The 25,865-nt window shown below is 34.1% G+C and overlaps 1 protein-coding gene across 1 annotated transcript in view; it reads left to right on the top strand.

Moving 5' to 3' along the window:
- The window catches only part of MFSD8 (major facilitator superfamily domain containing 8), a 46,758-nt gene extending 24,908 nt beyond the window's left edge, over nucleotides 1-21,850 (top strand). The window contains 11 exon segments of the mRNA XM_030313094.1: nucleotides 1,147-1,387; nucleotides 2,252-2,365; nucleotides 5,275-5,337; nucleotides 5,340-5,418; nucleotides 6,147-6,202; nucleotides 10,236-10,344; nucleotides 12,431-12,484; nucleotides 12,486-12,563; nucleotides 15,898-16,001; nucleotides 16,090-16,337; nucleotides 21,067-21,850. Coding sequence (XP_030168954.1) covers nucleotides 1,147-1,387; nucleotides 2,252-2,365; nucleotides 5,275-5,337; nucleotides 5,340-5,418; nucleotides 6,147-6,202; nucleotides 10,236-10,344; nucleotides 12,431-12,484; nucleotides 12,486-12,563; nucleotides 15,898-16,001; nucleotides 16,090-16,337; nucleotides 21,067-21,273 — 1,353 coding nt within the window. The 3' untranslated portion in view covers nucleotides 21,274-21,850.
- The last annotated feature ends 4,015 nt before the right edge of the window (nucleotides 21,851-25,865 follow it).

Consider the following 25,865-nt stretch of genomic DNA (forward strand, 5'->3'; position numbering starts at 1 on the left):
GGGTGGGCAAAGAGAGAGGGAGACACAGAATCCGAAGTAGACTCCAGGCTCTGGGCTGTCAGCACAGAGCCTGATGTGGGGCTCGAGCTCAGAGATTGTGAGATCATGACCTGAGCTGAAGACGGAAGTTTAACCGACTGAGCCACCGAGGCACCCCTTATTTCTAAAAATTTAATGGTTCTTATGTTTCCAAATTACTATATAGTCTACCATATATATATATATATATATATATATATATATTTTAAATCTGTTAATTTATTCCATAGTCCCTTTTGTAAGCTAAAATTTTCTGTTTTTTGAAAGAATTTCATTTTCTGAATTTAATCATTTGGTTCTCTCCTCAACATCTATCATGACACATAAACCCTCGTTCGTGGTAGAACCCTGAATCCTCCATGTTGAAAGGAAGAATTAATAATAGGTTTAATGGGAGAATTATCTTTCAGCTTTTGTGTTTTTATTCTCTTAAACATTTGACTATTGTGCTCAGTTAAAAAAATAAAAATGAAGCGCCTGGGTGGCTCAGTCGGTTAAGCCTCCAACTTCAGCCCAGGTCATGATCTCCTGGTTTGTGAGTTCGAGCCCACTTTGGGCTCTGTGCTGACACTCAGAGACTGCAGCCTGCTTCAGGTTCTGTGTCTCCTCCTCTGTCTGCCCCTCCCCTGCTCATGCTTTGTGCCTGTCTCTCAATAATAATAAATAAATGTTAAAAAAAAAAAAAGATTTATAGTGCTAATGGCTATTTAGCTTATGGAGTAACATAAGTCTAAATAATTGTATTTACTTTATAAGAATTAAAGAATGGCATTTTACTTTTGTGATGTTATTGTTTATACATATAATGTGATTATTTGTAACAAGATTTTTATGAACCAAATCATAAATCATATTCCCATAATCATTCTAAAAGTTGAAGCTTCCCAAGTATTGTTTCTAGTGTATAGTGAATTGGTAGCATATTTAATTATACTGTAAGAAGTTTGAATACCTTACTATAAGTAAGTGTTATAAAACTGATACGTTAGAATTATTGTTTTTATTTACTTAAATAGGAAATGTTACATGGTCAGAAAAATGTGTTTAAGTCTTAAACTTTACTTTTCTTGGATAACAATTCTTAAAGCATTGTACTTTTTTCTGCAGATTGATCAGACAGCTGATGCAAGTTTTTTGGGCTGGGTTATTGCTTCATTTAGTCTTGGCCAAATGGTAGCTTCACCTGTATTTGGTTTGTGGTCTAATTATAGACCAAGAAAAGAACCTCTTATTGTCTCCATCTTCATTTCGGTCGTGGCTAACTGCCTCTATGCATATATCCACGTTCCAGCTTCTCATAATAAATACTACATGTTGGTTGCTCGTGGATTGGTGGGATTTGGAGCAGGTAATATGTATGTATGTATGTATGTGTTTGGCTGTTCAGATTCACATTCACCCTGAATTCACCCTCTCTCATCTGGTATCACCTCATCTCAATCTCATATCTCACAACTCAACATATAGATTTCTCATTGCAAATAGACAAATATCTTTCCTATGATTTTTGCCTTTGTTCATGATATTCCTGTTACCTATAGTTTCTCTATTCTGTTCCCATCATTCTTCATTCTTCAAGATTCTGTTCAAGTTCCACATCTTCCATAAAACTTTCTTAGGTTACCCTACCCCTTAACAGATCTTTCCCATCTCCAGTATGTCTGTGGAACTTGCTTATATACTGTTTTGCTCTGTTTTCATCTTTTATCACCAACCAGATAGTAAACTTTTTATAATTAGAGACAATTTATGACTTTCTAAAATTCTGTGGCCTTTCTTGCAGAGTCTCCTGAAAATAATAAGAGCTCAATAAATTTTTTTGAGTCAAATTGTTAGTGGATCTTTTTGTTTCTTATATTACATTTAAGCATGCAGAATTTGTGATGTCTTTGTTTTAAAAATAGTTGTAACGATCAGTAGTTTGCCATTTAGTCAGTGTTTTCTTCATATTTAATAAGAAAAAAAGTTTAACATTTCTGTAATGTCACTTTTTCATTTATTCACATCTTTAATTGTGTTTTCATGTTGCTAAAAGCAAGATTTTCCACTAATTGATACATTTGCTCAATGTATATGCTTTGTATAATCATAGGGAAGAAGCAGTGACTATAATATAGATTAATATTTTTGTTTTATATAAAGCCAAATTAAGTGGGATTTTATAAACCAAAGAATATTTTCTTTGACTTTGGATTATTGTGTCTTTTTCTAGGAAATGTAGCAGTTGTTAGATCATACATTGCTGGTGCTACTTCCCTTCAGGAAAGAATAAGTTCCATGGCAAACACAAGTGCATGTCAAGCATTAGGCTTTATTCTAGGTCCAGGTAGGTATTTTTCACTTGTCATTGCTTGAATATGAATTGGGAGAACTTTAAAGTTCAAATGTTAAGTGGAATCCAAGTATAAAACCTCATAGCTAAAAGGAAAAGTAGGGAAGCTAATATTTTTGGTCCAGCAGGAGTCTAGGCTCTTTATATGTGTTAACAAATGTTCTCTAAAGTAAATAATATTAGTCCCATTTTACAGATTAGGACATCAAGGCATAGAGAGTCTAAGTATAGTTATTCAGGGTCAGCCAGATAGCAAATGGGAAATATGAGATTCGAACCTAACTCTATCTGTATGTTCTGTGAAATAATCATTTAGCTTGACATCTCCATTATAGTTAGCTTTTTTTCTGTCTATTAGAAACAAAAATTCCTTTAATTTTTCTTTTTTACTTTTGGAGAGCAAGTACACCTGTACATGTGCGCAAGTGGGGGAGGGGAAGAGAGAGATGGAAAGAGAATCCCAAGCAGTCTCCGCGCTCAGTGCAGAGACCAATGTGGGGCTCGATCCCATAGCTGTGAGATCATGAGCTGAGCTGAATCAACGTTGGATGCAAGGGGGGGCCTGGGTTGCTCAGTCCGTTAGCATACGACTCTTGATTTTGACTGGGGTCATGATCTCATGGTTGGTAACTTAGAGCCCCAAAGCAGGCTCTGTGCTGACAGTGCAGAGTCTGCTTGGGATGCTCTCTCTCTTGCTCTCTCTACCTCTCTCCTGCTTGTGCTTTCTCTCTCTCACACACAAAATAAGTAAATAACTTAAAAAAAAATTGAAAAGTGGACACTTAACCAACTGAGCCACCAAGATAGCCCAAAAACAAAATTTTTCTGACCGAAGGATTTGAGGAAAGTTATAGGAGATTCTTTACTCTTGTGCTCTTTGCCCATACCTTTCAGACTTTTCTGAGTTTGAAGAAAATGAGAGAATTTTTGAAAGACTACTGAAAGACTGTTCTTCATAGCCTCCATCCTTTAGCTGAGTGTTAAAACAATATTAATAAGATTTAATACTTCCCTAAGACAAGTAAGTTTTTGCTATTAGATAAATTAGTAATTTTTATGCTTAGAAAAACATTGAAGGGGCACCTGCGTGACTCAGTTGGTTAAGCATCTGACTCTGGTTTCAGCTCATGTCATGATCTCACAGTTTGTGAGTTGCAGAGCCTGCCTGGGATTTTCTCTCTATCCCTCTTTCTCTGCCTCTCTCCCCACCCCTTCTCTCTGTCTCTCTCAATATAAATTTTTTAAAACCTTAAAAATTTTTAAAGAAGAAAAAAAGAAAAAACATTGAAAAATCATATAATTGGTCATGCTTTGAATATTACAGTTATGAATACCATCACTTGAATCCAGTTCCATTTACTTTATCATTAATATCCTACCCTCACCCCTCTTTCCATTACTTTCTTTAAATTTTTTTTAATGTTTTTTCTGAGAGAGAGACAGAGAGACAGAGATAGGACAGACAGGGGAGAGGCAAAGAGAGAGGGACACACAGAATCCAAAGCAGGCTCCAGGCTCTGAGCTGTCAGCACAGAGCCCGACTCGTGGCTTGAACCCATGATCCACAGGATCATGACCTGAGTCGACATCGGATGCCCAACCAACTGAGCCACCCAGGTGCCACTCTATTACTTTCTTTTAGAGAGCCAAGAAAAAAGCTCTACAAAAGAGAATACAATTTATCTTTCACCAAAAATCTAATATTTCAGTTTAGTATTTGGAGTAAAATATACATACAAATGTAGAATAATTGGATCTACTGCTATATCATAAAATGTATGAGGATATAGTCTGGGTCTTTTCATTTACCACTCTAACCTCAGTATCTAGCACAGAACCTGGTATACACCTGGTATATGTTCTCAGTAAATAAATAAGAAGTATTTTGGAGATTAAATAATGATAAAATAAAAGAGGTAGAGGCATATAATAGATCTCATAGCATTTTAGAACCGGAATGGCTTAAGAATTATTTAGCTTAACCCCCTTTATTTCAGAGCCAAGAAAATGGAGGTTCAGAGACAGTATTAGCTATTTCAAAGGCAGACAGGGAATTAGAAAAAAAAGACCAGCACTAAAATTTATATCACCTTGTTCATTGATTTGCCACATTTCAACCTGAGAATAAAAGAAATAATCAAAAGAAAGATTATCTCATTTAAATATTTTGTATATCTTTAGATGAGTAAATGTAGGCCTGAAAAAGATTAGATGGCTTTCCTGTATTGACCACATTAACAGCACTAGCATTTATTGAATGTCTGCTATTGTTAGATTCTGTTCTAAGTGTTTTATGTGTAATGCTTACTTCATCCTTACCTTAAGGTTGCAAATTATTGGAAGAGCCATAGATAGAATCTAAATCAGGAAAGCAAACCAGTTCTCTTCCAAGCTGATTTTTGCCACAGATCCAAATTTAAAAATATACATGATTTAAATACCATATACACAATGATGATTTGAAATATTAACTTAAACTGTGACATTCTACTCCTTATAATTAAATTGTAATTTTATATGGAAGAAATTGGATGATTTAAATTTTCTGTGGATATTTTTTTAAATAGGAAGATACTGACAAATTGCTTTAGATATAATTCTTTGTGAATGTAATCAGTGTTTCTGAATCTTTTTCTCATTAATGTCATTAAGGAGCTTTTTTAGACATTGTTTTCCTAATTCCACAGATCAATTGTATATCTTTATGGACTATGTGAATATCTATGCTTTATACAGAAAAAGAGTAAATATTTTGTTCCCTTGCCTCTACTGAGATATGTGATGTAGATGTGAGATTCCACAAAGTTGCTTCCAATTTTGTAGTAAATGTCTTTCACATTTTTTAGCCCTCGCCCTCCCACATAATAATTTATCTGTATACATTTATTTTATATTTTATTAAGTTTTTCAGACTTGTTTTGCGCTCATTGGAGAAAAGGGTGTGACATGGGATGCCATTAAGCTGCAGATAATATGTACACAGCACCAGTTTTACTTGGCGCATTCCTGGGAGTTTTAAATATTATTCTGATCCTTACTCTATTAAGGTAAATCAGATAGAAATTATAAAACTACTTGTGTAGATTGTGAAATTAAATAAGCGTGATCATTATTGGAAGATAATTATTCCTATGAAGTCTTTATTTGGTTTTTGATGTCTATAGTTGTGTTCATGTTTTTGATCAGCTAATGCATCTAGTACTTGTAACTGAAATAATAGGTAATCTGATAAATGAGACTAGATTATAAAGTCTTTGAAGATTCAAAGTTTGGTCTTGATTTACTAACTGTAGGTTTCTAAGTACGGGAATGGCATGAAAGCACAGTTTTAAGTAGATTAATGATTGGTATCAACCTTAAATACAAAAGTTACTTATATCTTTTATTTACTAGAAGAAATTTTATAAAACTACAGAAGTTTATTACTTTGTATTTCTTTGGAGTGCTTTATTGAAGGCCCCAAAAATGTTTATAAACAATGTTTAAAATCACCGGAAAACTTTAAATATTTATTAAGGTAGTTCATGTATGCTTTGGATGAATATTGGATTGAATATTATGCTTCATTTATATGATAAGATAATAAGAATTATAACTTGTATCTTTTAAATTTTGTTGGTTATACCTCATTGGTAATAATTTCATTACTTAGCAGTTAGTAAAAGAAAACTATATCAGAATGTGAAAAAATAAAGAAGGCTACTAATAAATTAAAGCCATTTATCTATCATAGTAAGTCTTTCATAGATGCAATATTTATGTTTTTCTTTTTAAGAGAACATCGTGTGGATGACTCAGGACGACAGTGTAAAAATGTTAATTTTGAAGAAGGTACTATGACCCTTTTGACTAAATTACTATAACATTATCAAAGTGTTTCCGATTATTCTGTCTGTTTGGTATTTACTTGGATTTGCTTCTGAAACAGTACAATGGGTGATTGGGGTAGGATCTTCAAAGTTAAAAGTTACCTAAATTAATAATTTTTTAAAAGCCTTCCCAGATCAGTTATTTGGTGTTCATGGCTGGCAAGATAAAGCATTTGCTAAAAATCACTTCATCTTCTTTGCAAAGAGCCAGTATCCTAAAACCCTACAGTTCTTTAGAATGATTTCTGTAACGTTCCTATAAAATGTATCTTTCTGTTTCAAGCATTTCTTTGCTCCCTTAATCATGGAAATAGGTTTCTCTTTTGTTTTTTATTCTTTTGGTACACGCTACAAATGTACATTTTCATCCCTTAGATCTTTCTCTGACTTAGAAGTAAGTAACCAATCTGGTCAGTAGATATGTCTTCCTAAGTAAACCCTTATTTAAGTACTAATTATATTCTCCATGGGGAGTATCCCCCTCTGTACAAAAGATTGCAACTCAGTTCTTGCCTTTAAGGAGTTTGTTCCTGGGAGTTTTAAATATTAGAAAAGTTGTGGAAAAGACATAGTATCTTCTATAGCCATTTTATTTAATTTTCCACAACAAAACTAGTGGAAGGAAGTTGAAAGTAGGGTAGAGAGCAGACTGGTGAAGAATGTTAGTAACTTTTGAGAAAAAGGAGAAGTATGGACAGTAGTCAGATTTCAGGTGAGACTAGTCCAGATGTGTGAAGGCCTGAACTAGGGCAGCAACTAAGAATGGAAAAGAGACAGATGTAAGTTTTGAAGAAAAAAAAATTAAGATTCTTGATAGATTGGATAGGAATTATTAAGGAATAGAGGGAGTTGTTGAAGATGTCTGTCAGGTTTGAGTCTAGATAAGTGAAGAATGGGAGAGAACAAGAATTTAGGAAAGGACATTCGCTGAACAGAGAAAATGATTTCAGTTTGAATCAAGCTAAATATACTGCTACAAGTAGTAACAGCAAGGAAAATGCCAGAGGCATTTGTAATTTGGCTTTAGAGATCAAAGCTAGAGATACAAATTTCAGAGTAAGCCAGTGAAAACATGACAGCAACAAGAGAGAGTGAAAGAAAAAAGGAAAGGGAGGGGTACATGCATCAAGTGTGACAAAATATTGTTGAATATAGGGGCTGAATATATATTTCATATTTTCAAATAAAAAATGAAGAAAGAAAGAATGGTGAGGAAGTGCCCGCAGGGGGTATAAGCCGCTTTTTTTTTTTAAGGTGAAAAATAGGGTACTAACTTAAAAGACCTATCGGTAAAAGGAATGAGCAAGTTAAGGAGGGGTGAGTTTGAGGTGCTGAGAAAGATACGTAAGAAGCAAAATCTTTCAGAAGTTGGAAGGGGGTAGCAATATCGATTAGGACTTCATGGAGTTTAATGTGCTTCAAAAACACCTGGAAACCTTGTTAAAATGGGTTCTGATTCAGTAGGCCTTGGTGGGGGAGGGGTCTAAGTGGGTTGTCAGATTAATACAGGATGCCCAGGGAGAATTTGAATACTTTTTTAGTATAAATATGTCCCGGCTGGGTAATTTTGGATTTCAGATAAGGAACAAATAATATTTTAGTATAGATATGCCTCAAATATTTCATGGGACATTCTTATATTTAAATTTCAAATTTTGCGTGGAAATACTTAAAATTATTGTTTATCACAAATTCAAACTTAACTGAGTATCCTGTATTTTTATTTACTAAATCTGGCAAACCTAGTGAGATTCTGAGAATCATAATTTATAGTAAGCTATCATGGGAACTGATGCTACTGTCTAGGACCATGGCAAAGATTTGGAACTATACTGCCTAATATGGTGGCTGCCAGCCACATTTGGCTATTTAAATTTAAATTAAGCTAAATTACATTGAAGAAATTCCTCAGTCACACTAGTAACACTGTAAGTGTTAATTACGGGTCTGTGGCTAGTGGCTGTTTGGACAGCACAGAGAAAGAACATTTCCATCATGTCAGAGTTCTATTGCACAACACTGCCCTAAAGCACAAATGAGAGTTAGAAAGACCAGATCTATTTTCTTTCATAATATTTCTAGGTACTTCAAAATAATTTCTAAAACAGAAATCATTCTTAAATTTCAGTAAATTGGGGCGCCTGGGTGGCTCAGTCGGTTAAGTGTCTGACTATGGCTCAGGTCATGATCTCACAGTCCGTGAGTTCAGGCCCTGCGTTGGGGGCTGACAGCTCAGAGCCTGGATCCTGTTTCAGATCTGTGTCTCCCTCTTTCTGTCTCCTCCCCCGCTCATGCCCTGTTTCTCTTTTCTCAAAAATAAATAAATGTTAAAAAAAAATTAAAAAATTTTTCAGTAATATTTAAATAAAATATTTCTGCTTTTCCCTATTATTAAAATGTTATCATTGGATAGGATCATAATTGCTAATTACATAGTTTTTGAATCAATATATTAGTGTAGTCTTTTCCTAAATTCTTATAATTTTGATACCCATCAATCTTCACAATCTAGGATGCAACATTTCTGAGCTTTCCCACTGAAGCCAGCAATGGGTAGAGGCTGCAGGAAACTAACCATATATGATGCAAACTCCAGTCTAACTTGGAGCAATGTTGCTTTTTAATTCAAAGGAGTAAAGACTGGGTTCACGGTGGTAACAGAGAATCAGGCAGGTCTGTCCGAGTAATATAAGGTCCACAAGGACCAGAGTCTATCCTCGGAAAAGGATCTGGACAAAGGTGACCAGTTTTTCTTTGTGCCATTAGAAAGGGTAGGTCATAACTCTTTGTTGAGTGTTCAGGGTGCTTAATTGTCCCCAGATATAGCAGACTATTTCCAAGTCTCATTTATTATTGGAGGAGGAACTCCTTGTCAGGAATCCTGAGATATAAAGGGAAACGCTATTATGAGAAAAATTATAGAAACTTACTGTATCTTGGGAAAGTAGCCCCGTGTCCCCTGCTGGTGTTACATACACACTTAAAGATAGCATAAAATGAAAACATTATTGAATACTTGTTTGGGTTACTCTGAATAAGTAGGTAAATTGTAAAATAGCATGACAAATGTATATAAGTAGGTGTATTTCGCTTCATACTTCTCAGTTATATAAGGAATAACTAATATTGAGTATGTAGCTTAATACATAGTTTAAGATAAGTCAATACACTCACTTCCTCCTAATTTATAAAAGCACCATCAAATCTTGGTGGTAATTACAAAATATATTTCCTTGCAAAAATATAAATGATAATATAAGGATTTTTTAAAAACTGGTAATAACGTATAAGGATATTTACTCATACTAATTTCACATAACATTGAAATTCAAAATACATATCCACTGAAGTGAATCACAGAACTAGCTGATTTAATAAACTATGAAAAATCCTCATAAATTTAAGATTTAGGTAAAATAGAAAAAAAAACTTGCAGTAGAAATTTAAAGCAAATATATTTAGAATGAGCTCATTTTATAGAATTTTATAAAATATATTCCTATTTTGGATCAAGAGACAACAAATAGAAAATCTGAGTATTTCCTATAGATAACAGAATTGAAGTATATCTCCTGGGAAGAAAATTCACGTTATTTTTAAAAGCCATTTTGGCGCGCCTTGGTGGCTCAGTCAATTAAGCGTCTGACTTCGGCTCAGGTCATGATCTTCGGTCCATGGGTTCAGCCCTGTGTCTGTTCTGTGTTGACAGCTCAGAGCCTGGACCCTGCTTCAGATTCTGTGTCTCCCTCTCTCTCTGCCCCTCCCCTTCTCGTGCTCTGTCTGTCTCTCTCAAAAATAAATATTAAAAAAAATTTTTTAAGCTATTTAAAAATTACTTCTATGGTATAAATTGTTACTTTTAAACCACTTAGAAGCCTAAAAGTGATTTTAAATATTTAGTCACAGAATTTGCTACATATAGTTTCTACATTATTTTAGTGTCATAAGAAAAATTAGATGTTTAAGTAATACAATTTTTCTCCTGTTTATTATAGCAAGTACAGATGAAGTTCAGTTTCCCCAAGGAAATATTGATCAAGTTGCTGTTTTGGCCACCAATGTTCTGTTTTTTGTGGTTCTATTTATCTTTGCCCTTTTTGAAACGTAAGTTTTATTCTGTCTTCATTTATATCATATTATGTAAATCATCTGTATTTCTTAATGCAATATTAATAGGCTTATCGATATTCTCAGAAACTTTATGAAAGGCATATGTTTTGTCATGATGTAAAAAGTATACATAAATTTTATGCTTTTAACCTGAATATAGTTAATTCTCTGTCTATAATATTACTTTATCTTTCCTCCCTTTCTTGGAATTTTATGATAAATATAGTTATAAAACTTTAGTGCCATGAGTAAATTAACTTTAAGCTATATAACTCTCTATGTATATGGAGTTCAGCCTGGCAGTGTTAACTCTATTTAACATCTGATCCTGATCCTGAAAAAAAAACTAGTTTGATATATTACAAAATCTCTGCCTTGTGTAAGCTTTGTTGATCTTTAGTTATCATATGGCTTTTTTATTTTTAAAATGCCTTTCCATTATGTTATAAAATAATATATTCTTGGTGTAAATATGCTAAACACTGCAACTGTATTTCCATATCCATTCCTTTCCCTGGAAGTAACCACTGCTAATACATTATTGTGTAATTTTTCAAATATTTTTTCTATACAACTGTAAGTACTAGTAGTACTTACATGTGTAAGTACTCATATGTGCTATAATGTGTGTGTGTCTATTAAATCAACATAGACTATGTGACATTATCATTTGAAAATTTGGTTTATTCTTTTGTCAATACGTTGTAACGTTTTTATGCCAATACATATAGATTTGCTTGATTTTTATTTTTTTTAGTTTATTTTTATTTTTAAAATTTTTGAGATATGTGAAAGTTTCAGTTCATTTGATTTTCGGGGCATTTTTAAAAATTGTGGTAAAATGCACATAACATAAAATACATCATTTTAACTATTTTTAATCATACAATTCAGTGGCATTGAGTGTATTCACAAATGTTGTACAACCATAACCCCTATCCATTTCCAGAATCTTTTCATGATTCCAAACAGAAGCTCTATACCCATTAAACAGTAAGTCCCCATTCCCCCTCACCCAGCTCCTGGGAGCCTTTATTCTACTTTTTCCAATCTAGGTACCTATATAAATGGAATCATACAACACATTTCCTTTTGTCCTTTGTGCCTCGCTTATTTCACTTAGCATGATGTTTTTAAATGTTCATTCCTGTTATAGCATGTATCTGAATTTCATACCTTTTAATGGCTAAAAAATATTCCATAGTCTATATATACCAATTTCATTTATTCATTCATCTATTGATGGACATTTGGGTTATTTCCACCTGTGGGCTATTGTGAATAATGCTATGATGCTGTGATGAATGTTGGTGTACAAGTATGTGTTTAAGTCTCTGCTTTCAGTTCTTTTGGTTGTACACCCAGAAGTGGATTTGCTGGATGATATAGTAATTCTATGTTTAAGATATTTAGAATTCACCAAACCATTTTCCACATCAGCTGTTCTGATTTTAAAATTTAAAATGGTGGTGTTCTTTTGTTTTTAAAGAATGAATATTTTAAATATATTTCAATTCCATTTTGCATCCAGTTAACAGAGGAGATACAAAATAGGAAACGAAGCTTGGCAAGGAAGGAGACAGATAGTCAAATAAAGGAAGAGCAACATTCAGAGGTAGGAAGAGAGATATATACATTCAAAGATAGTGATAAAAGAGACTAAGGAAGAGAAAAAGTCCAACAAGTTTCTAATAACCTAATAATAGTAACATTACTACTATTATATTATTACTTATTTCGATGAAATAAAAAAGAAACCACTTTAAACCAAATTTAACCATGATTAGTTAGTTAGAAGGGTAGGAATTATGGTTGGTTTATTTCTTTTCCTGTCTTTTAGACTTTCTGCAATATGGATATGTTACTTATATAATTAAAATAAATATTAGTAAATAAAAATACAATCAAACTTAGTAGTTTGTGCATGTAACAACTAAATGTGTTAAAAAATTTTTATATAGAGCTGGTGTCTTTGCTAAAAGAGATGCAAATTCTTGAATGTGTCAGTATCATTATTAAAGCTTCTATTTCACTTTAATGAATATGATTTAAATAAATAACAATAATTTGTTTTTCTTAGCATCGTTACTCCATTAACAATGGATATGTATGCCTGGACTCGAGAACAAGCTGTATTATGATGGAATAATACTTGCTGCTCTTGGAGTTGAGGCAATTCTTATTTTCATGGGGGTTAAATTACTTTCCAAGAAGTAAGTTATGTGTCTTTGGTTTTGTTTCACTCAATTTTAAAATACGCTTTTAAAAAAGTCTTTTTTTAAAAAGGGAAACATGGAATGAATCCAACATCTCACATCACCTTCAGAATACCTACAGGGGCGCCTGGGTGGCGCAGTCGGTTAAGCGTCCGACTTCAGCCAGGTCACCATCTCGCGGTCTGGGAGTTCGAGCCCCGCGTCGGGCTCTGGGCTGATGGCTCAGAGCCTGGAGCCTGTTTCCGATTCTGTGTCTCCCTCTCTCTCTGCCCCTCCCCCGTTCATGCTCTGTCTCTCTCTGTCCCAAAAATAAATAAACGTTGAAAAAAAAAAAATTAAAAAAAAAAAAAAAAGAATACCTACAAGCCTTCACATCTTTCCAACCTGATCTCCCATTGAGAAGCTAACAATGTAAACAAATGTTATCTCTCCATTGAAAGCTAATAATATAAACAAATATGTTAGTAAAATAAAATAATAAAGCTTTTCTCTCATTATATTAGTTTTAGTACTTGAGTGTTTGCGAACAGATTTAAAGTTTATTAAGGGAGCACATATTTCTATACCATATGGTATATTCTTTGGTAAAGCAAGATATTTTACCAAGTGAATTAATTGTCTTCTAATGTATCTTTTGTATATTATGTTTTATTTAAAGTATTTCTAAAAGTGTATTTTATAAAACTTTGTTCTGCTGTATATATGTATGTGTATATATGTAATATATATTTATATATTATATGTGTGTATATGTATGTTATGCAACAGAAAGGATTTAGTGGTTAAGTCTGGAAAATTGTGCTTAAAATTGCCAAACTTCTTTATCTAAAACTTCCAAATCTTCAGTACTTATATATATTATCATAATGACAAATATATTATGTAGCATAATATAGTTACTGTACAAAGTTGTTTGTAGCTTTGACTATAGACTATTATTTTAAAGAAGCATTTTGTAAAGCTACAACCGTAAAAAACACGCTTTGGGGGAAGTGTTTGTATAAAATTAAATTCATTCATGTTGTCCGAGATGAGACATTCGTTGATGAATTTAAGCAATCCTAACAATTTAATTATTCTTAAAATATTTTAATGATACTTTAGAATTTTATAACGTTCAAAAATCAATTAACACATCTTGATTCAGTGTGTCAGGTTATGTGCAATGGGGGGGGTACTATGAAGATTCCTGTGTGTATAAAGCCAAGAAGCAGGGACAAGATACAGATATAGACATAGACATAGATTTATATTCAAAATTAAATAACAGTAAATGCATTACATCTTGCTATAGAAATAGGTATTCTTACAGATTGTCCAATTCCATACCTTCAGAGAGCTTGTGTTCTATTGGGTGGGAAAACCAATAAACAAAAATATGAAGTCAGGTAATGGTAAATACTGTGAAGAAGAATGGAGCAGAGGAAGAGAATAAAGAGTAGCAAGAGCAAGGTTGGGAGAGAGAGTGGCAGTGTTATTTCGACTGACTGCTCTAGGAAGGCTTGTTTGAAGAAGTTACATCCAATCAGAGACCTCAACAAAGTCAGAAAACAGTCATGCAGGGGGTCTGGAACTCTCTTCTTCCAGAAGACTGAGCTTTGTGTGTTTAAGGAAAAAGCAGGAAGGCAAGTTTGGCCAGAGCAGGAAAGAAATGGCAATGGGAAAAGATCAGGTTGGAAAGATGTGAATCCTAGGTATTCTGAAGGTGATGTGAGGTGTTTGGGTTTGTTTATTTTGTTTTAGGAAGTCGTTGGTCTTGTTTGTAAATTTCATTTTTTATTATGGAAAATCTCTAACATATACAAAGGTGTAGATAGCATCATGTACTGAATTTCTAATATCCATTACCCAGCTTCAATGATTACCAGTCCTTGAATAATTGTGATTCATTTATATAGTTCTACCACCCTCCACACTCCCTATCCCCTATACCTAGATTATTTTGAAGCCTGTCCCAGATATCATTTCATATCTTCCATAAATATTTCAGTATGTATCTCTAAAAGTTCATGATGACAACATTATCACATCTAAAAATGTTAACAGTGATTTCTAAGTATCATCAAATATCCAGGCAGTATTCAAGTTTCCTCCACTGGTTTAAATGTTTTTTAAATTTACTTTGTTTTGTTTCATATTGTTTTATTTTGTTTCACAGCTTACTTGACTCAGGCTCTTAAGTTTCTTTTTTTTTTTTTTTTTAATGTTTCTTTTTATTTTTGAGAGAGAGAGACACAGAGCATGAGCAGGGGAAGGACAGAGAGAGAGGGAGGCACAATCTGAAGCAGGCTTCAGGCTCTGTCAGCACAGAGCCCAACACAGGGCTCAAACCCACAAACCATGAGATCATGACCTGAGCCAAGTGCTTAACCGACTGAGCCACCCAGGCTCTCCGAGGCTCTTAATTTTCCTAAGTCCCTTTTAATCTATAGGTTTTCAAGAAACCAGGATGTATGCTTTATAGTTTCTCACATTTTAGAGCTCACTGATTGAATTCCTATGGTGGTGGTGGTGTTGTCATTGTTGTTAATATATTCCTGTGTTTCTGTATTTCTGAAAAATTGGTACTTGTATCTAGAACCTTGATGAAATTTGAGTTCAATTTTTTGTCAAGAATATACTTTGTAGGTGGTAATATGTGCTTATATCAGGAGAAATATATTTTGTTTATCTCTTTTTATAATGTTAGTGACCATTGGTCATTTCTAGGTTCATTAATATATTAATAGATAATTGAAAAATGTTGATATTTTAATTCTATCATGTCTTTATATAATTTTTTGGAATACTTTCTATGAAGAGAACCTTCTTATCACCAATTATTTGGTTATCTTGTACAGTTTGTACAAGAAAGACAAGATGATTGTTTCCTTTTATTAACTGAGTTTTAAAATAATGAGTTTATTTAAAACATACTCTAAAAGTAACCAAGAGCATTTTATTTTAATATAATATGAATTCATAGATTATAACATGTGTTTTAATCCATTGTCATTACTATTTGTTCTGTTGTTCGCACTGTTGTGTTTTGGCCAGTGTCTTCAAATTGGCTCAGAGTACCTTTATCCAAGTACCAAGAGTACCTAGTAGCCACTGATAGCTTCTGTGTTCTTTGGTATGAAAAAACTATCCAGGCTCATCTTATACGTTTTCTGTCCAAGATCTAAAATCAACTGGTTCCTTTTAGTGGAAAATTATATTTAGCATTCATATTAGTTGGCATATGACTAAAAGCATCAAGATATTATAGCGTAATTTATAAAATATAAAAGTAATGAAACTATGTAATAATGTTTTGTTTTTAAATTACAGAGTTTCTGTTCTTTAACAGGATTGGTGAGCGTGCTATTCTACTGGGAGGACTCATCATTGTATGGGTTGGCTTCTTTATCTTGTTACCTTGGGGAAATCAGTTTCCCAAAATACAGTGGGAAGGTATAGCTATACTTATTTCTATAATGTTAGCCCCTGTTATTCATTTAAAATTAGTAAGTAATACACTGTACTAATTTTGTTTTTACAGAGTTACATAATAATTCAATCCCTAATACCACATTTGGGGAAATTATTATTACTCTTTGGAAGTCTCCAAGAGAAGATCGCAACGAAGGACCCACTGGTTGCCCAATTGAACAAGCCTGGTGCTTCTACACTCCCATGATCCATCTGGCTCAGTTCCTCACAACAGCTATACTAATTGGAGTAGGCTATCCATCCTGCAATGTTACGTCCTATACGTTGTATTCAAAAATTCTGGGACCAAAACCTCAGGTGAGCAAGTTATCCTGATACTGCAATCACATGAAATATACTTGTAGGTACATTTTTTGCTACCATTCTGTGTTTTTACACAAGCTGAGTTGGTGGGTTTTTGTCATATTCAGCACCTTAAATTAAAAAAAAACAAAAAAAACAACTTTTATAAAGTACTTCTAGGACTTAGTATGTTGAAATTTAACAACGAGTACTCTAAGTTAGAGCTCAAAAATGTTTTGAATTCAAGATTGTGAGCTCAAAATCATTTTCAGAAGGAAAAATATCTGAAGCATAAATTTCTGAAACTCATCCTTAAACTAGGCAAAAGTTAGGAAACCAAAATTGATAGACAAATGTGGATCTAGGCTTAATTTCATCCAGTCCTAGAGACAATTACTAAGAGATGAAAACACAGCAGTCTTAAACATGTATAGCAGCTATGTATAATTTAAAATTCATTTTTATTATAAGAATTTTCATATTCATTATATAAAAATTAGAAAAAATATAAAGTCCAAATGGAGAAAACTATCAGAGACAATTAATTTTGGTGAAATTATACTTCCAGTCTTTTATCTATGTCTGTGGGTGTTTAACACAAAAACAGGATTATATCATTGTTACTATTTTATAGTCTGCTTTTAAAAAAATATAACAATATATTGTAAATATTCTCCCATGACATTTAATTTTATTTTTTTAATTTTTTTAAATTTTTTATTTTTAAATACATGGAATACATTTATTCCATGGAATACATTGTATTCCATTTTATTTATGTACCATCATTTATTCATTTTCCAAATATAGTACATTTAGGTTATTTTCGGGGTTTACTTATAACCCTTCTTTTTAGTAGAAGTTATTTAAATGGTCACAAAATGAAAATGCTACTTTCCTCTTTAAAAATTACACTGATAGAGTGCCTGGGTGGCTCAGTCAGTTATGCGTCTGACTTCGTCTCAGGTCATAATCTCAAAGCTTGTGAGTTTGAGCCCTACATCCGGCTCTGTGCTTGACAGTTTGCAGTATGGAGCCTGCTTTGGATTCTGTGTCTTTCTCACTCTCTGACCTTCCCCCACTCATGATCTATCTGTCTCTCCTTCAAAAATAAACAAACATTAAAAAAAATTTTTTTAAACAATAAAATAAAATAAAAATTGCACTGATAATGTTACATTTTCAGGGCAGAAATTAGTATTTCTATTGAAATAAGACAAAGAGAAAAGAAAATTTTTAATACTGTGTTTTTAAGGTATATAGTAGGTAAGACATTTGGTACTTTCTGAGTCTTTTAATCCATAAAATTGTATTTTCAAAACCAAGAATAAAAGCACATAACAAAAGCAATGTATGATAGTTGTAAAAAATTCAAATAGTTTGAAATGTGTATAGCAGAAAATGAAGACTCCCCTTAGCCTCAACACACTAAAGTCAAACCCTGTTCACTTCATTTGTATGCCTCAAGACATCTTTCTATACCTATTCAAGCATAGCAACCCATGCCTTTTTTTTTAATTGGAAGATATTTATTAGTATGTTATTTAGTTATTTATAAATGAGTGTTAAGTATCAATGATACAATTAGTGAGCTAAAATTATGAAATGTTTTTTGTATATTACAAGTATTTAATTATTATTTTTTTCTTCTAAGTTTTTATTTAAATTCAAGTTAGTTAACATATAGTGTAGTATTGGTTTCAGGAGTAGAATTTAGTGATTCATCACTTACATATAATACTCAGGCTCATCACAAGTGCCCTCCTTAATGCCCATTACACCCATTTAGCCCATTCCCACCCACCTACCCACCTCCCCTCCAGCAACCCTCAGTTTGTTCTCTACAGTTAAAGAGTCTCTTATGGTTTACCTACCTCTCTGTTTTTATCTTATTTTATTTTCCCTTCCCCAATATTCATCTTTTTTGTTTTGTTTTTGTAAGTTCATTTATTTATTTTAGAGAGAGAGGGCAGGGGAGGAGCAAGAGAGAGGAAGAGAGAAAATCCCAAGCAGACTTTGTGCTGTCAGCACAGAGCACGATGTGGAGTTCGATCTCATGAACTGTGAGATCATGACCTGAGGCAAAATCAAGAGTTGGATGCTTAATCGACTAAGCCAATCAGGCGCCCCTCATCTGTCTTGTTTCTTAAATTCCACATATGAGTGAAATCATAAGTATTTGTCTTTCTCTGACTTATTTCACGTCACATACACTCTAGTTCCATCCATATTGTTGCAAATGGCAAGATTTCATTCTTTTTGATGGCTGAGTACTATTCCATTGTATATATATGCCACATCTTCGTTATCCATTCATGAGTCACAGATATTCGGGGTCTTTCCGTAATTTGGCTATTGTTGATAGTGCTGCTATAAACACTGAGGTGCACCTGCCCCTTCAAATCAACATTTTTGTACCCTTTTGATGAATACCTTTTAGCACAATTGCTGGGTTATAGGGTGTTCTATTTTTAACTTTTTGAGGAACCTTCATACTGTTCTCCAAAGTGGTTGCACCACTTTGCATTCCCACCAACAGTGTGAGAGGGTTCCCCTTTCTCCACATCCTCGCCAGCATCTGTTGTTGCCCGAGTTAATTTTAGCCATTCTGACAGGTGTGAGGTGGTATCTCATTATGGTTTTGATTTGTATTTCTGTGATGATGAGTGACATTGAGCATCTTTTCATGTATCTATTAGCCATTTGAACATCTTCTTTGGAGAAATGCCTGTTCATGTCTTCTGCTGTTTTTTTCGCTGGGTTATTTGGTTTTGGGTGTTGAGTTTGATAAGTTCTTTATTGATTTGGGGTACTAGCCCTTTATCCAATATGTCATTTGCAAATATCTTCTCCCATTCCATTGGTTGCCTTTTAGTTTAGCTGATTGTTTCCTTTGCTGTGCAGAAGTTTTTTCTCTTGATGAAGTGCCAGATAGTTCATTTTTGCTTTTGCTTCCCTTGCCTCTGGATATGTGTCTAGTAAGAAGTTGCTATGGCCAATGTCAAAGAGATTGCTGCTGTGTTCTCCTCTAGGATTTTGGTGGTTTCCTGTCTCACATTTAGGGTCTTTCATCCATTTTGAATTTATTTTCATGTATGGTTTAAGAATGTGGTCCAATTTCATTTGTCTGCATGTCACTATCCAGTTTCCTCAACACCATTTATTGAAGAGACTGTCTTCTTTTCCATTGGATATTCTTTCCTGCTCTGTCAAAGATTAGTTGACCATATAGTGGTGGGTCCACTTCTGGATTCTGGATTCTGTTCCCTTGATCTATGTGTCTGTTTTTGTGCTAGTACCATATTATCTTGATGATTACAGCTTTGTAATACATACATGAAGACTAGAATTGTGATGCCTCCCACTTTGCTTTTCTTTTTCATCATTATTTTGGCTATTTGGGAGTATTTTCTGGTTCCATACAAATTTTAGGATGCACTCATGCCTTAAAAAAATTTTTTTTAACTTTATTTTTTTTGAGAGAGAGAGAGAGAGAGACAGAGAGCAAGCTGGGGAGGGGCAGAGAGAAAGGGAGACAGAGAATCCTAAGCAGGCTGTGTGCTATTAGCTCAAAGCCCCACGTGGGGCTCGCGTGAAATCATGACCTGAGCCGAAATCAAGAGTCAGATGCTTAACCAACTAAGCCACCCAGATGCCCCTAGAACACACTCATGCCTTTAAAAAAAAAAAAAAAAAAAAAAAAAAAAAGAATTGTCTGACTTCGGCTCAGGTCATGATCTCACAGTTCATGGGCTTGAGCCCTGCATTGGGCTCTGTGCTGACAGCTCAGAGCCTGGACCCTGCTTTGGATTCTGTGTCTCCCTCTCACTCTGCTCCTCCCCCCTCATGCTCTGTCTCTCTCTCTCTCTCTCTGTCTCTCTCAAAAATAATAAACATTAAAAAAATTTTTAATTAAACTTAAAAAAATAAAACAATATATTCTATCTCATGTACGTAATATTTTTTTGCATCTTGTAGTGTTTTACTTAATAGCCATAGTCTTCTTTCCTTGTTAGTGCATATAGATGTTCTCATTATAATATCTTACTCTATATAGGACCTTATTCTTTTAAGCAACTGATTAGCATTCTATTCATTAAATACACTGTAATATATTTACTTAATCCACCATTGATTGACGGTTAGGCTGTTTTCAATTTGGAGATATTAAAAGTGTTACTGCACTGTACATTCTTGGGTAGATTGTATTGGTTATAGTTTGGAGTATAGTAGTTGGAAGAGTGACATTATGGTATAGTGGAAAGTGGTATAGTGGATTCAGCCAAACAAACCTTCAAAATATTTTGGACAAGTACTTGAATTTTCTAAGCTTCAGCTTTCACATTTGTTAAATGAGGGTAATAACAGTTGTAGAAATTTGTGTATATTGGAAACAATATATGTAAAGTACCCAGCACAGTGTTGGGAATATAGTAAGTACAAAATAAGTGTTAGCCATAAAGGGTAGATTTAAAAAATTTTATTGTTTCCGTGGCTTCAGTAGACATTGGACATTGTTTGTATGTTTATACTACTTTTATTTTTCTTAAACTGACTAATCAAGTAAGTATACTGTTCATTATTTGCTGTATTTATAGAGAGACATTTTATATTTAATTTAAAAATAAAAGATGGAGAAAGTGATTTTTGTGAGTTTGTCATAGTTTGGTAATAGTACTTTCACCCTTATTTTTAAAATGACTAAACCTAAATATCAGTCTGCTTCTCTCTCTCTCCACCACAGGGTGTGTACATGGGCTGGTTAACAGCTTCTGGAAGTGCAGCACGGATTCTTGGACCCGTGTTCATCAGCCAAGTGTACACTTCCTGGGGTCCACGATGGGCATTCAGCCTTGTGTGTGGAATAGTGGTGCTTACCATCATGCTCCTGGGTGTGGTTTACAGAAGACTTGTTCCTTTTTCTGTAAGGCATGGAAGGATTCAAGAATAACCTAACTAACTCTATGATGGAAAGTACTTATATGGGGTTTCTTCTTCCAGGGCTCTGTAAGACAGTTGCTATGAGTCAATTTCCAAAAGTCAGGCTGCAAATATTATGTATTTTGAATAACAAGAACATATATTGATTAATATAGGGAATTCTACATGTAAATACGAACAGTAATATAATATAAAAACACTCTGGTTCATAATTTCTGTATTTCAAAAAGTATTCTTCATATAACACCTCTTTAGCGGTTACATGAACTCATGAGTGGACAGTGGTTTATAAATATGAAGTTATGCTCTTAATTCAAACTGCAGAGGTGTCATTAAAATAATGAGAAAGTATTTATGCAGGGAACCCATAAGGAGAGTTCTTTATGAATTACCAATAACAAAAAAAAAAATGAAATTATAGAAATTATCTACCTAAATAGAGGTACCTATGTTTGAAGATACCTACTTTTTATTTATTTAAAAAATGCAGCTTCTATTATCGAATTTCCTTATGAAATAAAAATCATGACTCTTAACTTTTCCATTTAACCATGCCTACCATCCTACTTACCTTCTATAACGGCATTATTTTTTTTTTTTTTTTTTTTTTTTTTTTTTTTTTTTTTTAATTCTATACCTTCTGTCCTATTTTAGTTCCCTAATAGGAGAAAGTACAAATAATTCTAATATTTGAGCAGTAAAGAAGATTAAGAGATCAAGATGGATTTCACTACCTTTGGTAGGACTAATTATTTTTTTCTTTCAAGTACTAATAATAATTCACTTTAGAAACATAAGCCAGGTATGTTACTGTATACATATACTGAATAGCAAACTGTTTATTAAAATTACTGACATTTTTCAACTCCCTTAAATTCTAGAGAAAAACTATTACTTTAATTATTTAATTAAATTATTTAATTTATTTACTTTTCCCATTTCTCAGTAGTGACAGGGAAGACACAGCAGTTTCCAAACAATGTCTATGTAGCTATTCAGAACCGCAGAATTTTAAATTTGGATGGGCCATGACAGCCCCAATCTAATTAGGCTAATAAATATTTTAGGTAAAATTGCTTTAATCTAACAGTTTACTGAGTTTACTTGAAGTTGGCTAAATCATACTCTCTATGTGTACATTTCTACCTCTACATAAATTGAATGGTCATAAAAGGAACTACTATAGAATTATGTATGTGGATAATCAATATTACCAAAAAATGCAAAAATATTTCTAAATATTTTTCCAAATGTTTCCTACTGTAAGTTCTATTTTCAAATCTGAAAGCAAACAAGTAAACACTATAATCTGCACTTTATACTATGTTTGTTGTATTCTTGTGGGGTTTTTTTTCCCTTTTACTTTCTCTCTTTCTTTTCTTTTTTTTTTTTTTTGGCTTGAAAAACAGAAATTTATTTCTCACAGTTCTGGAGGCTAGAAGTCTAAGACCAAGATTGTCAGCAGGGTTAGTTAGTTTGTTCTGAGGTCATTCCTTGACTTGTAAATGGATATCTTCTCTCTGGATCTTTTGTTTGTTTGTTTTTACAGCTTTATTGAGATATAATTGACATAGAACATTGTGTAAGTTTAAAGTGTACAATGTGATGATTTGATAAACTTATATATAGCAAAATGATTACCACCATAGCACTAGCCAACACCTCCATCCTATCACATAATTATCATTTCTTTTTTTTGTGGTGAGAACATTTAAGATCTCTCTTTGCGACTTTTAAGTATATAATACAGTATTATTAATTGTGATCACCATGCTGTATAACAGATCCCCAGGATTTAGTCATCTTATCACAGGAAGTTTGTTCTCTGACCAACATCCCATTTCCTCCACCCCTTAGCCCCTGTCAACCACCATCCCACTCTCTGCTTCTAACAGTTAAGTTCTTTTAGATTTCACATACAAGTAATATCAGATAGTATTGTCCCTCTCTGTCTGACTTCTTTCACTTAGCATAATGCCCTCAAGGTCCACCCATGTTTTCACAAATGGCAGGATCTCCTTATTTCTCATGGCTGAATAATATTCCAACACATACACACATCTTTATTCATCCACTGATAGACATCTGTGTTGTTTCCATATCATGGCATTTGTGAATAATGCTGCAATGAACATGGGAGTGCACATATCTCTTTAAAATTCTGCCTTCATCTCCTTTGGATATATACCCATAAGAGGGATTGCCACATCTTTTGGTAGTTCTTATTTTTTGAGGAACCTCCATTCTGTTTTCCACAGTGGCTGCACCAGTTTACATTCCCACAAACAGGACACAAGGGTTCCCTTTTCTCCACATTCTCACTTGTTATTTCTTGTCTTCTTTGATAATAGCCATTTTAACTAGTGTGAGGTGATGACATCTTATTGTGGTTTTCATTTGCATTTCCCTGTGGATTAGTGATGTGGAGCATCCTTTTATGAACCTGCTTTCTTATACCATATGTATGCCCTTTGGAAAAAATCCATTCAGATCTTAAAAAAAATTTTTTTTTTTTTTTTTTTAAGTAAGCTCTACCCCCAATGTAGGGCTTGAACTGAGATCAAGAATTACATGCTCTACTGACTGAGCCAACCAGGTGCCCCTCCTCTGCGCATTTTTAAATCAGACTGGCTTTTTTTGCTATTGAAGTTAGCTGTACTCTTTTTTTTTTTATATATGAAATTTATTGACAAATTGGTTTCCATACAACACCCAGTGCTCATCCCAAAAGGTGCCCTCCTCAATACCCATCACCCACCCTCCCCTCCCTCCCACCCCCCATCAACCCTCAGTTTGTTCTCAGTTTTTAACAGTCTCTTATGCTTTGGCTCTCTCCCACTCTAACCTCTTTTTTTTTTTTTCCTTCCCCTCCCCATGGGTTCCTGTTAAGTTTCTCAGGATCCACATAAGAGTGAAACCATATGGTATCTGTCTTTCTCTGTATGGCTTATTTCACTTAGCATTACACTCTCCAGTTCCATCCACGTTGCTACAAAAGGCCATATTTCATTTTTTCTCATTGCCACATAGTATTCCATTGTGTATATATACCACAATTTCTTTATCCATTCATCAGTTGATGGACATTTAGGCTCTTTCCATAATTTGGCTATTGTTGAAAGTGCTGCTATGAACATTGGGGTACAAGTGCCCCTATGCATCAGTACTCCTGTATCCCTTGGATAAATTCCTAGCAGTGCTATTGCTGGGTCATAGGGTAGGTCTATTTTTAATTTTCTGAGGAACCTCCACACTGCTTTCCAGAGCGGCTGCACCAATTTGCATTCCCACCAACAGTGCAAGAGGGTTCCCGTTTCTCCACATCCTCTCCAGCATCTATAGTCTCCTGATTTGTTCATTTTGGCCACTCTGACTGGCGTGAGGTGATACCTGAGTGTGGTTTTGATTTGTATTTCCCTGATAAGGAGCGACGCTGAACATCTTTTCATGTGCCTGTTGGCCATCTGGATGTCTTCTTTAGAGAAGTGTCTATTCATGTTTTCTGCCCATTTCTTCACTGGGTTATTTGTTTTTCGGGTGTGGAGTTTGGTGAGCTCTTTATAGATTTTAGATACTAGCCCTTTGTCCGATATGTCATTTGCAAATATCTTTTCCCATTCCGTTGGTTGCCTTTTAGTTTTGTTGGTTGTTTCCTTTGCTGTGCAGAAGCTTTTTATCTTCATAAGGTCCCAGTAATTCACTTTTGCTTTTAATTCCCTTGCCTTTGGGGATGTGTCGAGGAAGAGATTGCTACGGCTGAGGTCAGAGAGGTCTTTTCCTGCTTTCTCCTCTAAGGTTCTGATGGTTTCCTGTCTCACATTTAGGTCCTTTATCCATTTTGAGTTTATTTTTGTAAATGGTGTGAGAAAGTGGTCTAGTTTCAACCTTCTGCATGTTGCTGTCCAGTTCTCCCAGCACCATTTGTTAAAGAGGCTGTCTTTTTTCCATTGGATGTTCTTTCCTGCTTTGTCAAAGATGAGTTGGCCATACGTTTGTGGGTCTAGTTCTGGGGTTTCTATTCTATTCCATTGGTCTGTGTGTCTGTTTTGTGCCATTCTTTTTTTTTTAATAACCCTATTTTTATTTAGGAATTCATGTTAATTTTTTTATTAAATGTTTATTATTTTTGAGAGATAGAGACAGAGCACAAGCAAGGGAGGGGCAGAGAGAGAGGGAGACACAGAATTGGAAGCAGGCTCCAAGCTGTCAGCACAGAGCCCAATGCAGGGCTTGAACCCACAAACCATGAGATCATGACCTGAGCTGAAGTCAGACACTTAACCAACTGAGCCACCCAGGCGCCCTGAAATTTGCTGTACTCTTAAATCCAACTTCTTCAGCCCTAATAAACTTAATCTGACAGAAATCATCCCATGGTTAAATTTTAGAGATTGTTTTTACTCTTTTCCACCCCCCATAGTGAGACTCTGCTTCAGTTAGACTTATCAGAGCCATAGCCAGGTTTCTGGCTATTTGGTCAAGTTCTGGGATCTCTTTTCCCTGATGTTCTGCAGCTCCTTCCTCAGTCTTACATTTTTTGGGCTCTAATCTTAAAAGAGTAAACTCCACCCTTGGTTTAGATAGTAATAGCAACAATGGTAA

Source organism: Lynx canadensis, chromosome B1, assembly GCF_007474595.2.
Source record: "Lynx canadensis isolate LIC74 chromosome B1, mLynCan4.pri.v2, whole genome shotgun sequence".
NCBI classification, from domain to species: domain Eukaryota; kingdom Metazoa; phylum Chordata; class Mammalia; order Carnivora; family Felidae; genus Lynx; species Lynx canadensis.